The 14,590-nt window shown below is 41.3% G+C and overlaps 1 protein-coding gene across 3 annotated transcripts in view; it reads left to right on the top strand.

Annotated features, from left to right (window-relative positions):
* spns1 (SPNS lysolipid transporter 1, lysophospholipid) overlaps nucleotides 1-14,590 on the top strand; it is a 38,479-nt gene that overhangs the window by 20,556 nt on the left and 3,333 nt on the right. For all 3 annotated transcript variants that reach the window (XM_084678905.1, XM_084678907.1, XM_084678906.1), the window contains exons 6-12: nucleotides 477-543; nucleotides 722-864; nucleotides 3,219-3,371; nucleotides 10,631-10,820; nucleotides 11,285-11,350; nucleotides 11,499-11,597; nucleotides 13,758-13,926. In XM_084678905.1, coding sequence (XP_084535031.1) covers nucleotides 477-543; nucleotides 722-864; nucleotides 3,219-3,371; nucleotides 10,631-10,820; nucleotides 11,285-11,350; nucleotides 11,499-11,597; nucleotides 13,758-13,926 — 887 coding nt within the window. The remainder of the gene's footprint in view (nucleotides 1-476; nucleotides 544-721; nucleotides 865-3,218; nucleotides 3,372-10,630; nucleotides 10,821-11,284; nucleotides 11,351-11,498; nucleotides 11,598-13,757; nucleotides 13,927-14,590) is intronic.

Below are 14,590 nucleotides of genomic sequence, written 5' to 3'. Positions count from 1 at the left end.
ATTCTGGTCAATTTCTTTGTTTTGATGCAAATGTTTCAACGATGTGAGACTGCCACATAGCGTCACCATTCCTTCTTGCAGCAACAAATGTATGCTTTTTAATCTATGCAATCTCCATAAATAAAAAGTATGCATACTTATTTAAAATATACATAAATATCAGTTGTAAAATGTAAGTACACCCATGAAAATTCTCCAAATGTTTGGATTATTGATAAAGCTTAAACAATAGGTTTGGATGTGATATAGCAACAAAACAAAAAAGAATGTCGTAGCTGCAACCAATGCAAGCACACTTAACAATTTCCCCAGAAATGTTACCCTCTCTAGTTATTTACTGCTTTCATAGTTTGTTACAACAATTACAGCAGGGCTCTCAATAGCATGTATGGTAATCAAATGCCAAACCTTGTATAAAACATTTTTCAAACAGCATTTGTTTTCTAATTAATACGTGTTCCTATGTGCTTCCACAGTGGTCTTGGGTACATTGTGGGGTCAAAGGTGGATGACCTAGCCAAGGATTGGCACTGGGCACTAAGGGTAAGTAACTCATAACGGAAGTATTGCTGTTTGTCATTGACTGTAGTGAGATTCACATTTCAACAAAATGGCCTTTTGATCTTAAAAAATAATTATATACTGTGTGTATCTTCTGGAATGTTGTCTACCTCTCAATTGTAGTCACATTAGTCCAACAGTTTTTGTTCTTATCTACTAGGTAACTCCAGCATTGGGGTTGGTTGCAGTGGTGCTGCTTCTGTTCGTGGTCAAGGAGCCAAAGAGAGGAGCCATCGAGGCTAGGCCAGAGCACACCGTTCACAGAACCAGCTGGCTGACTGACATGAAGGCCCTCTGCAGAAAGTAGGTCCAGCTTCACAACCTTAGACAATGTCCATGGAAACATCACAAGAGCTAGTAAGGGATGGTATTGTGTGCTGAGTTAGCCACTTTTTACCCATTTGTTGAGTGCATCAGGAGTCACAGATCAGTCAGATCAAATCGTTTTTAAATGAGTAATAAAAGCTCCTTGGCTGCATGCTTTCAGTTTTAAATGTTTATAATTAATTTGGAAAACCATGCTAAGAAACGTAAGGGTGGGGCTGAAAAATTGAGACAAAAATACATCACCTTCACTAGACAAGGTTTTACCAATTGCAAAACGGCTGTTTATTTTACATATTTTGCTCCAAAAACTATTATGCACTCAAATAAAGGCCCCAAAATGTCGCTCGCGCGCATTGCGCACTCGCATTAACTCCGTAACTAGCATCATATCAAACACAGAATGTGGATGCATTGACAGGGCAGCTGTTGTGGGGGGGCATCATAAAGGAATTATGCGTAGAGCACCAAAATGGCTAGCGGCGGCACTGCACAAGACAAACCTCTTGCCCCTCTTTGTGGCTTTTCCAAGAGAAGTGAAACTGAGATGAAGTGATCCACTATGGCTTCACACAAGGGTTCACTATTGAAAGGTTTTTCAGAGCATGGTGGAAGGAAGGGGGGTGCAGTAAGTCCATTTTAGTAACTAATGCAAGTGCCGTGATGCAGCTGTTGACTAAGATCAGTCGGTTAGTTAATTTTGTAGTAAACTTAATTGGAGTTTGTGCGCATGGGTAAAACCTTTTCACAGTTTGATTAGAGATACTTCGTATTCACCTGGATTTTCAGTAAACGTTAATTCATTAATTCACAACATATCTCTCACAACTTACTGTTACAATTTCTATGCTAGATCGCTTTAATCTATGCAAACCAAACTATCATTTTACTGCAATGATGTACGTTGTATCTTATTTGTATTAATTAATTAAAAGGTTTAACAGTCGGTGCATTCCAGTTGTACTCAGAAGTCGGAACCTTGGGACCTAAGCAAGACACCTGCAACTTAATACAGTGTCTGCTTTGCGAGATACAGAGAGACACACTTAATCTGCGCCTTTGCCCAACCGCATATAGCGGACGGTGTATTTCCGCATTTTGCATGGTATTTATCAAACCAGATCCTCGTTGGGCAATCAGCGCCCATTAGTGTTAATTAGCGCGCCGTTAAAAGACGGGAAAAATGGCCTGCATGTTACTGCCACCATGGGTGATTCGAGGAAAAGAAAAAAAAAAAGTTCAGCGAACAGGAGCTAGAAATATACACACCCACTTTCCCTTATACCCACCCAGCAGCGGTAATCTGCGTTTTTACTCAAGTGCGCTGCCTTTGTAAATACGGTGTTATGTCTTAACCCGCTATTTCACGCCTGAAATGGGCAAAACCCTGTTAGTAAATGAGGCCCACAGAGAGATTTATGGAATTATAGATTGCAGTGTTTCCCCTGTGTTGATTTTGCTAAATTTCTGCCGCCACGGTATCAGAAATAGGGCTGTACAAGATTTTAGGCCGTCTATCAGCAGTAATTGTTAGAGTGCATGTTGGAGAATAGCAAGGACACACGCTTCACAGCGCAGTTAAGATTGCGTGTGTGCGTCCTTGAGAACTGTAAGTCGTATAACTTGTGTTTTCAGTTCATTAAAGCCTGTTATTGTATTAGTCTACAGTTATTGCAAATTTAAGTTAACTGGTGATTTTCGTTGTTTGTATTCTTCCCCTGCTAGCATAATTGCATGCCTGTTGATTCGATAGCGATTGCTGCCCTTGCTCACGTTTGTATTTTTGTATTTTAGGTGCATTATTATGCTGAAGTAGTTTTAATTAATTGTGGGTATATTGTTATTATTTGCTACAGAATGCTTAGCCTATCAAGATCAAATGAAGCCGACAGTGTACATGCTTTTGAGTACCTCAATAGGCTAGGCTACTGGCCATTTACAATAAGTTGTTACGTCAATTATTAATTGGCAGCATATTTCTGCCATTTAGAACATACTTTAAGTAGCCTAACTGTGGTGCTTTACGGAAAATAGGACAAAAATATATGCAATATTACATTTGTTATTAGACTATTACATTAACCTACTAAAAAATATAGGGTTAGAACTTTATTTCGGCCGAGGGGGGGGGGGGGGTCGGACAGACCTTCCCCCACTGCAAAAAAAAACCTAGGGGAAACACTGGATTGTGTTGTGTCTGCAGCTCCATCATTTGCTGTAGATGTTCTATAAGTAGTGGTAGATGTTATTGGGTGTTAAGTGTCTTTGTGGTGTGAGATGGCACTTTGTCTATGTCCTGTTTGATGGAAGCATATCTGCTTGTACTCCTGCAGCCCCAGCTTTGTGCTGTCTACGTTCGGCTTCACAGCGGTGGCCTTTGTGACGGGCTCCCTGGCCCTTTGGGCCCCAGCTTTTCTCTTCAGAGCGGCTGTCTTCACCGGGGAGAAGTCTCCCTGCGTCCAGGGGCCCTGCGACACCTCAGACAGGTACAATGTTGAGAACAATACATGCACACATACATACACACTAACCCTAACCCAACCCTAACCCATGTCTTATTTGTAGAATAACCCTTTAGTATTTAGTACACAACTGGTAACAATTTCATGCTTAACGCAGCATTCAAATGGGTATGGCTCCGGCCATTAAAATCCATTCATACCATCTAAGGTGCATTTGCATAGATTCTCCAAAGTTGCCAGTGAGCAGGTTATGGATTGTGAGGTGTCGGAGGAAGAGTGATTGGAGCAGTTCTGCTCCTCCTCTCAAATGGTCTCTTCATGAGCGTCTTACACCACATCATTTATTTCTTACACATCATTTATTTCCAAACCACAACCACAATTTGAATATATATTGCCAATGAGTCAATCTTCATTTATTAAGTAAATACCATCAATGGTTTTTATTTTGTAAATGTTGAGGTTAGTTGTGACACGAGAAGTTATGTCACTCATGTCTACTGTATTTGCATTACAAGTTGCCGATAGTAGACAGTGATTATCCAGTAAAGATGGCTCATCACGCCATACTGTACATAGGCTAGCCCTCCTTTAACACATGAATATACATTCAATCAATACACATTCAATCAATTCTGTCAATGGCCAGAGTTTTAATGGAACATTACCTCAATACTTATGTTGATTATTATTCTGTGTTAGGCCTATGTCATTAAAAAAAAATACATTTAATTGAATGCCAAATATCAGATTTGATTTAACTGGAAGTGAAATATTGTCATTAGTTACCCAAGGGAGCAAAAAAGCCATCTTATAAGGAATGTATTTGAGTGTTAAACAAATGCAACAAAATGCATACTTTAATTATTTTCCTTATTGAGCACACACAGCAGCCAATCAGACAGTGGTAAATTGGTGCCTGTGCCAAACAAAAATCATCTTAATATTTGTTCCAACAGAACAAATAATATTTTTGCCCGCCACAGCAAAATTTCTGCCGCCACGGTATCAAAAATAGGGTTGTACAAAAGGCCGTCTATCAACAGTGATTGTTAGATTGCATGTTGGAGAATAGCTTGGACACGTGCTTCACACCGCGATCGGGCACGCGCACCACTCGGTGGAAAAGGGAGAGAAAGAAAAAAGAGACTGCCGCTGTCCGGAGGATAACTAGCCAGTTGAGATTGCGTGTGTGTCCTTGAGAACTGTAAGTCGTATAACTTATGTTGTCAGTTCATATAAGCCTGTTATTGTAATAGTATATAGTTCTCACATATTTAAATTAATATCATGGGGGACTTTTTAATGAGAATCTTCATACTTCTAAAACAATACAAACAGTTTTCGAATCATTGCATTCAATTAGTTGACTTTTCGACCGCTGATGTTAACACAATAATAGATCATGTATACAAAAAAGATTTCTAATTTAATTAACTGGTGATTTTCGTTGTTTGTATTCTTCACCTGCTAGCTAATTTGCACGTGGCTGTTGATTCGATAGCGATTGCTGAACGCCCTTGCTCACGTTTGTATTTTAGGTGCATTATTATGCTGAAGTAGTTACACTGCATGAAGTTAATGTAATTAATAGAGAGTTTATTGTTATTATTTGCTACAGAATGCTTAGCCTATATGTCAAGATCAAATTAAGCAGACAGTGTGCACGTGCTTTAGAGTGGCCTACCTTAATCAATAAGCTAAGCCAGTGGTTTCCAACCCTGGTCCTCAGGGCACCCTGTCCTGCATGTTTTAGATGTTTCCCTGCTTCAACACACCTGATTCAAATAAATTGGTTTATAGTTATCCAGCTCTGCAGAAGCCTGCTTATGACCATATATTTGAATCAGGTGTGTAGTAGAGGAGGAGACCCGAGTGAAGTGCAAGTGCAGAGTGCAGCAGAAGAGCACAATGTAACAGGAGCGGGCAGAAAGAGAGGAGAGTGAAAGAGAAAAAGATGACGGCATTGTGGTTGGGAGGTGAATACATATATTTGTTTCTGTTGCAGCAAAGTGTCAGTTCCGTTTAATGCGTAAAACATTTGGCGGGGGGGGGGGTGTTGTTGTTCGGACAGACCTGCCCCCATTGCTAAAATAATTCCAAAGGAAACACTGGCCTACCTATGAAAAAGTCTGAGGTTACGTGTGGACATTCTCAGAAGAAATAGCGACATAGCAATACTGATTGTTTGGTAACCAAAAACTTTGTTTCCTACACTGTGCAATAGAACTTGTGGCTAGTAGCTAGGCCATCTTGTTTGCAAGCTAAACTTCATGCTTTGCCGTACAAAATCCTGCTATGGTGGACAACGGAGATATGAATGTCAATCACCACGCAACTGGGGACCCACAACTGGATAGCATGCTTACCTGCGAGGATTGCCATTGCTCTGGGGCTGAGACCCGCCAAGGAGACCTAATTCTCTGCCAAAGCTGTGCGGACAAGCGGTTTCTACCAAGGTACAGCGACTCACCTCCACCAAAGGGTGTTATCATTAATGACTTACTATGTTTCGCAGTCAACAAAATTGACTGTTTACCTACCGACGTGATCACCCAGCTGTGCTGAAACTTACCTAGAAGAGGAAGTAGTCAGCAAAAAGGCAAAAAGGCTGTTCGATGTATGCAAGCCGACTGAGCGCCATAACAAGCGACAGGGTCCCAATAAATCTTTAACCAACATGGCGGACATACTTTGTGTCCTTCACTCGATGGACCCTCCGTCGTTACCTACCTTTGTGTCGGCGTCCCTCCGCCTTCCTGCTGTGAATTTGGAGCATGTCGACATCACCGTTTGCCTCCAGGAATTGCAGATCATGCAATCAATAGGCTACCCAATGGGAAGTTGTGCGATGCTGATGGCTTATCAGCTGAGCATTTAAAGCACGCGGGATCTCGGTCCAACCTTCTGTTATCCCTTTTGTTTTCGGCCATGTTAGTGCACGGCCTTGTCTCCCCTATCCTACTCAAGGTCATTCTTATTCCTATAATCAAGAAACAAAATATTAACCCTTCTATCAAGAATAATTTCCGTCCCATTGCTATTTCTAGCTCCATGTTTTAATTATTTGAATCGCTTTTGCTCAACCGCCTGGAGAAGCACTTGTCTTCTCCAGCGAATCAATTTGGTTTTAAAAAACATCATGGTACAGATGTGCATTTTCGCTCTTAAGGAGATCATATCGTTCTTTAAAACACAAAGTTCTAACATCTTCATCTGTTCACAGACAGAAACGTACCTGTCTACTTAGTACGCACCATTGTATTTTGGTTTTATATGTTATCCTTCAGGGTGCGCTGGGGGACTACCGTTTCCGTCAACTTTTGCCCCGGTAACGGTGTCCCCCAGGGGAGTCTACTGTCTCCACTACTGTTCAATACGTATGTTTCGAACCTTACTGGGAAGCTAAACGCCGCCAATGCAGGCTGCTTTATTGGGAATGTCCTTGTTAATAATTTATTGTATGCTGATGATATTTGCCTGATATGTCCGTTGGTAAAGGCTCTGCAGAAACTGATTCATATTTGTGAGGCCTTTGGGGCTGAAAACGACATGAATTTTTGTGATAAAAAGACCAACTGTATGTATTTTCCCTGTCACTAATGTCGCTTGCCCGGAACGCCACCCTCAGTGAAGCGTTAAGGCACGCCTTTGCCTTATGTTCTTTCTGTGATCTATCTCGGTTTTCAAATTACACCAGATCTCTCTGACGATAGCTCTATCCGCACGCAAACCCGCCAGTTGTACACAAAAGCTAACTCTTTAACCCGAACATTTGGCAAATGCTCTACTGAGGCGAAGCGAATCCTGTTTATGGCACACTGCTCTCCCTTGTATTGTGCCCAGCTATGGTGCAACCATAGCGCTGGTGCGCTGCAGAGATTCGCCTACCACAACACTTTTAAGATTATCATGTCGCGACCAAGGTCTAGCAGCAACAGCTGGCTCTTTGCGCAGCTGCGTGTTGACACCTTTGACGCCAGGAGGCGAAAGCTGATGCATTCTTATGCGGCTCGCCTCCTGGCGTCTGGGAATGACATAGTTAGGCTCCTGTTATTCTTAGACGTTTTTTCCAGAAGACAGTTTTGGAGGAACTACTGCTACACTGTACATAGGCCATGTGTTAATTAAGCATTTTAGTTAAGTAGATTCATGTCTCTTGTATGTATTGTATTCGTGTATGGGCCATTGCGCCCAAAATAAACAATAAATATAATAAAAATAAAAGCACAACTATATGTAGGTTATCCTATATTATAGCTTATTTATCTAAACTTTCAAAGGAAATGAGCTACATTGCTTTGAAAGTTATTGTGTGAGCCCTGTGCCCATTGGTGGTCCTCTGCCAGGTTCTCCACTGTGAGTTGAAGGGAAGTTCGTTTTAGCCTGGAACACATTGAAATGTGTTGATGGATTCAAATAAAAGTGACCACGCTTTTGACCCATCTAATTAAAGAAATGTGTGACTGTGGTTAAACCAAGAAACCATGATCACGTCCATAAATCGCAGGTCTATGAATAGCATAAGTTCGATTTCAGCTTTGGTAGGGACAGCTATAGTTCATACAAAATGTTGGCATTAATTTGAGCGCAAATACTGGTTTTTGTACTGTCGGAAACGGAAACATTCCGTTTCACTCTAACTTTTGTTAAACAATTCATGTTTCCGTGGCTTTGGTTAGGACTTGTCCCTACAAAATGTTGTGCCCTTTCCTATGAAAAGATTGTATTAGGCCAAACACCAATCCAAAGAACTGAAAATCTGCGTGATTCTGAAAAAAAGCCTTGTCTTAAAGCATGGAAAGCTTGTCAAAGCAAACTTCAGATGATTCTGGAAAAGCAAGTGTAATGGTAAAATTGAGAGAATGAGGCTTTGAATGTAGGACTAAACTGAGATTAAAAAAACAGACACACACAAACCAAGAAGACCTCAATGCCCCCCTTTCAAAAATGTTGGTTCCAGCACCCTCCAATGTTCTGAGTTTCCCGTTGAGAAACGCTGTACTAGACGTTCCTGCCTCTGTCCCTCCTAACTTCTGTAATGTCTTAAACACACAGTTATACAAAAAACACACATCTTTTCCACTTTCACCATCAATTAGAAAGTTGTTAAGTGTTAGTTTTACATAATTTTGTATAAATGTTTGTTTATGCCGTCACACAACCTACCTTCAACATTAACCTACTGTACCTAACAGCATCTACAGTATCCTGATTGAATCTTGCTGTAAGCAGTGTTTCCCACAGATTAAAAAGTTGTTTGTGGTGGGGGGGAGAGGGGGGGTTGTTTCATGTCAGACCGGGAGGCATGAAACAGGTCCAAGTCCGCAGGTACCTAGCGAAAAAAGTAGCCTCAACTTTCCTAGACCTTTAGCTACGGCACTAATGCTGATATAGTTGTCGGTCTTACTAGAACGGCATATGTATGCATCGTTGCTAACGCGTGCTGACGTAGTGACTGTGTGTGTATGTGAGAAAGACGCGTGAGTGATAGAGAGACAAAGGGAGAGCAGGGAAAGGAAATGCAGCTGAACGAATACGCTTCGTGTTTTTACTTCAATAGTGTTAAAAAACATTTTTTTACGAAACGCAATATGTGGCAGCCGGTGTTGATTCTGTGGCGCACCGCCACAAATTAGTTTGTGTGGGAAACAATGCTGTAAGGTCTGCGGGAAGAGATATACTGACAAAGAACCTTTTGAACAAAAACGTTCTCTTTCTGTCTCTCTACACGTCTTCAGTATTTGACCTCTAATCTAATCCTAAAACTAAATAAAAGTTGAACAAAGTCTTGTTGTTTGGCAACAAGACTGAAACATGAACTTCATGATCATCTTTTGATGCACCCAGGGTTCGTATGGTCATGGAAAACCTGGAAAAGTCATGGAATTTTAAAATGGTTATTTCCAGGCCTGGAAAAGTGCTTGAAAAAAATAAATCCCAAAAGTTTTGGAAAAGTCATGGAAAGTTGTTATCATATTTTCATGTTGTTCATTTACGCTGAGTTTTAAATAATTCAAATGCTTTTAAAATAAATATTTTCTAAATATAAGCAGGCATACGCTCTCATACTAACTGAAAGATCGATGGCCATAGCAACAGTAACTCAGAGAAGTGCGAGGGATAATTCAAAATGCCAGGAAAGTGTAGATTTAACGATGCTTGGCTACAAATGGAAAGATACATTACAACAGACAATGACCCGGGACGAGCAAAATGTTGGTTGTGTGGTGGAAAATCATTCGACATTTCAATCATGGGAGAGGCGGCATTAACTAGCCATTCCAAAGGCAGCAAACATCAGAGCGCTGCTGCTAGCAAAGCTACAGCAGCCGGTACAGCAGCACCCATCACCGGCTTTCTCACCACAGCAAGGTCCACTGCTACGCCTAGCAGCAGGGGTCGATAACCGATACTGTGACAAAAAAATGAAGTCCTAACTGCAGAAGTAATGTGGGCTGAAGGGGCTTATTTTCCCGATTATGACCGGCGTTCTATACATTATGCCGCTTATTACACAGCTACTTGCCAAAAAAATAACTTAACACAGTGTGTCTTTTTATAATTTATTTGTTACCATTCGTAGTGTTGATCAGCAGAAAAATAATTTGCCAAAGACGTTGAACTTCATAGATGTTGAACATTCTTTAGGCTTCAAATCAGCTGACGTCGCTGAGCAACAGAGTACGCTGGGGTTGAACAGTTACCGGACTGCTTGCGGAGTGCTACGAAAGACGTGAATCCGAGGCAAAAAGGCCACTTCCTTTGACAGCGGTCAAATATGCATAGCCAAGTTCAAATATTAAAAAATTGTTCACCGCAGAACGTTGGGAAGCCCCATTTAAGTGAATGGAGCATTCTACAGTATTACGAACAGCCGTGTAATGCAACTTACGATTTACGATTTATGATACACGTATTAACGATTTCACAAAAAGTTTGGTCATGGAAATTTGGTTTAAAGTCATTGAAAAGGCATGGAAAAGTCATGGAAATCCATTGGTCAAAATGTGTATGAACCCTGTGCACCATATAAATACCTCAGTTCACCAGCATTACACTACAGTAATTCAGGACTATTTAACATAATTACCCATTGTGATGGTAATCCATGTGTCATCTTTGTGTAAGGCCAGTTGTTCACCAGTTGTTATCTTCTCATCCCTCCCTCCTGTCTCTCTGTCCCTGTGCCTCGTTTTCCCTCTCTCACTCTCTTCACACTCATTCTTTCATTCCCCCTCCACCCTTTTCTTCTGATTTCTCTCATTCTTTCCTTCCCCCAGCCTGATTTTTGGCATCATCACGTGTGTGACGGGTTTGCTGGGGGTTGGCAGTGGTGCAGAGATCAGCCGGAGGCTCCGGAGGAGGACGCCGCGAGCTGACCCACTGGTGTGCGCAGCAGGGCTCCTCCTCTCAGCACCATTCCTCTACCTGGCGATTGTGTTTGCGCAAGCCAGCACCATTGCCACCTACGTGAGTCTGGGCCATCTTGAAGCTGTGGGACATTTCAGTCTCCCGCTCATACATACAAACACACTCCCAGTCTCATTCAGTCCGTCACATATTCCTCCATGTTTACATACTGTTGTCCCTATTTCAGACCCTTACACACGTGCGCATGCATAAATAAGCACATGTTAAATGTGTTATGAACACAATGGCTGAACATCTTGTCTCAGATGCAATCAAACCAACGACTACTAGAAGAACACAAACATCGTTCACAGATTAACAAGATATGGAAACATAGTGAGATGCACAACAAACTCAGGTTTATCCTTGTTGAGTTTGTTTGTCCTTGTTGTGGGCCTTTTGGGCATGAGAGAGCCAGGCTGGATTCTCGCTCTATATCGTTCTAAGCTGTGTGTTCCCTCCTCAGCACCATATTATGATGATGTGGTGGCATAACTGGTTAAATATTGCCTCTGTTGACAAAGGTGTTTATCTTCTTGGGTGAGACCTTCCTGTCCATGAACTGGGCCATAGTGGCTGACATCCTGCTGGTGAGTTGATACATTCTCAGTGTGAAGGAGCTTAAATGTGAATGTCATTTTTCTATGTACTGTACAAAGATGTAGATGGTACTATTTACTCAGTAAGGTTTACAAGTGGCCCTGTGACATTATTCTCCATCTCTCCCTCCCTCCTTAGTATGTGGTCGTCCCTACTCGGCGCTCTACTGCCGAGGCCTTCCAGATTGTTCTCTCTCACCTGCTCGGAGACGCAGGGAGTCCATATCTTATTGGAGTGGTACGATGCACATACATACTACCATGCAAAAGCAAAAGGCCTTAAAGGGGTCATTGACTTATTTAATAGGGTATTTCACACTGTTCCTTAAGGTCTCCGAATAGGGTATGTAACATTGGTTGGGCTGAAAATGGCCCGGGTGCTATGCGTCCTAATGCAACCCTGTGAATTAGCCCTGGAATAAAACAATGTCTCCCCCCTTTATGGTATCCTCATGAATATATAGATGAGCTGCCCGCTGATTGGTTGGTTTACACAACATAGCCAAACATGCATCGTAAATTTTAGATTTACATGACAACACAGGTTATTTATTTGAATGAAATACAGTCAGGAAAATGAAATAATGTTAGCCCCATTGCCAATAAACTCAATTATCACACATTCTACCTATGTTAGATACAGAATACTTAGCATTGCAAATAACTGTTAGCGACAAAATCATACTTACAGCTTGCGGTTGTGATGAGCATACAGTCGGAACAGCACCTCTTTTCAGCAACAGCGACTTAGCAAATCCTGCCTTATATTGTCCAAGGTTTTCAAATCTGTCTTTGGTAAAATGGTTCGAGCAAATGAATAATTGAGTGTCGAACTTGACAGGGATCTTCTCATAGACAAACATCAGCCATGCCCGTCAAGTGTTTAGTTCCTTGGGAAGACTATGAAAAGTGTCAGCATTCCCTGTACAGACTGGAACACTGCATTTACGACCGTGGTCCATTTTCAATGTCCTTGAAAATGACCTTTGTAATTCCCATGGAAGTATACAGAGCTTGCAGGTAAACTAGTGTCTGAGATCTACGCGAACCCTAGGGCGTGACAAAAGTCCAGACTAGAGCAAAAAAGGTGGAGCCACCTTTGTGACGTCACATAGGTGGCTTTTTTGAAACCGACTGTTTTACAGCAAAAGTTTCAAATTGTGAGATTTGCATAGGAAAGAGGTGTCAATGGACTTTGAGGTTCACTGTATGTCCATTTTACCCACTGAACTGTCTTTATTCAACTATGACAAGGTAAACTCGGTTTTGCAGTTTAACTGACTTATTTAATTTAATTTATTTTGTGACATTTAAGGTCTGCTTTATAATGAGAAAATAGGGGTTGTCTTCACAATAACTTTCAAAAGACCCACATGAGAAGCCAAGGCAGAATCCCGTAACTTATGTTAAGGTTCTTTACTTATGCTAAGGTTCACAAGTTACGGTTCTTTGATTTAGTTTTACTGCACTCTAGAATGTCCAAATTGATTGAAGGTACTCTGTAGTGTTGCCAATTTGGCGACTTTGTTGCTAGATTTAGTGACTTCACCTTCCCTAGAGAAAAAAAGTTTAATCAAGTGATTAGCAACTAATCTGGTGACTTTGCCACTTTGGCAATCTCCGTTTTCGCTGTTGAGCAGCAGAAAAATAACTATAATTGTACTTTTGTGTTAGACAGTTGCAGCCGCACCCACTCATTCAAATGGAAGTTTATGCCTTTTGCCTTGTCACGACCCCTTATTATTTGGCCGACAATGCAAAGGCAGAGTACATTAACGTCCGAATAAGGATACATAGATTTTAACCCCCTTGACGTGGATAAATAATTATTTTATTTATTTATTTTTATTGGCACATTTCTTATATTCTGCCTAAAATTCATTTGGGTGGACAACAGAGTAACTAGATTTCAAGTTCTTCACTCTGGGCTGCGTTTCCCGATAATGATGGATCGTAGCAACGATCGAGCACAAAACAAAACCGTTGATATTTCTTACATGCGTTTCCCGAACATGCTCGTAAGGAGTAGGCTAATCAACGCGCTTTCAAGAGCTACAAATTTTCAAGAGACACTTTAGCTACGATGGTTTTGGGAATGGCCCGTAAAACAAAGATTTGTTGTACAATGGATTCTACAATCAACCTAAGCTTACAACGCTTTTGGGAAACGCAGCCCTGGTGAGTTAAGGTTATTTGCTTTTGTAGGGCAGCATACACGCAAGCACATACAAACACATGCAGGCACATACAAACACATGCAGACACATTCATTTACACACACACAGATGCAACTCGACACACATACATTTAACACGCAGGCTTAGAGCTATATTTGACACCCCTCTATGTCTACTGGCCTTCCACTGACAGTTGCTCTCTCCTCCTCTTTCTCCCTCAGGTGTCTGATTCTTTGAGGCAGACAGACTCCTACCTGTGGCAGTTCCGCTCCCTCCAGCTCTCCCTCCTGCTCAGCTCCTTTGTGGCTGTGGGGGGCGGGGCCTTCTTCCTGGCCACCGCCCTCTTTATTGAGCAAGACCGTCAACGAGCAGAAAACGATGTCACCTCCGGTAAGATTTCACATCTGGTCTAACTGCTGTATGAAATATACAGTCCTTGTCAAAATGATTGGCACCCCTGAATTTTAAGGACAGTTTTTAAAATATCTTAAGAAATAAAGGCAAATTAACCAATTTTGTATAACCTGAATATTTATATATATATAAGATGTCCAAGGCTACTGAACAAAAGTAAAAACTAAAATAATACTTCCATAATAGTGAAATTATGCAAACATAAAATGTACTCCGAACACAATTATTGGCACCCCTCACTAATATTTGGTTGCAGAACCTTTGGCAACAATGACCACCTTCAAACTTTTTTGTAGCCCTCTAGAAGCTTTTTGCACCTGTCTTCTGGTAGTTTCTGCCACTGTTCCATTGCTATGTGTTCAAGCTCTTTTAAGTTTGCAGCATTCCTCTTTGAAATGGCAGGTTTCAGCTCTCTCCAAATGTTTTCGATGGGATTTAGGTTAGGAGTCATTGCTGGCCAGTTTAAAATAGTCCATATTTTCCTTTTCAACCATTCTTTTAAGCTGTTGGATGCTTGCTTTTGGTCGTTTTCCTGCTGGAAAACCCAAGCCCTTCAACTCAAACCTAGTTGTCTGACACTGGGTAAGACATTTTGCTCTAAAATGCCTTGGTAATCCGTCCATAGAACATTATCCAAGAA

The sequence above is a fragment of the Hypomesus nipponensis genome, chromosome 17 (genome assembly GCF_054491055.1).
Source record: "Hypomesus nipponensis isolate SF chromosome 17, ASM5449105v1, whole genome shotgun sequence".
Lineage (NCBI taxonomy): Eukaryota > Metazoa > Chordata > Actinopteri > Osmeriformes > Osmeridae > Hypomesus > Hypomesus nipponensis.
Note: the sequence above shows the minus strand (reverse complement) of the source record. Positions and strands in the feature narration are given on the sequence as shown.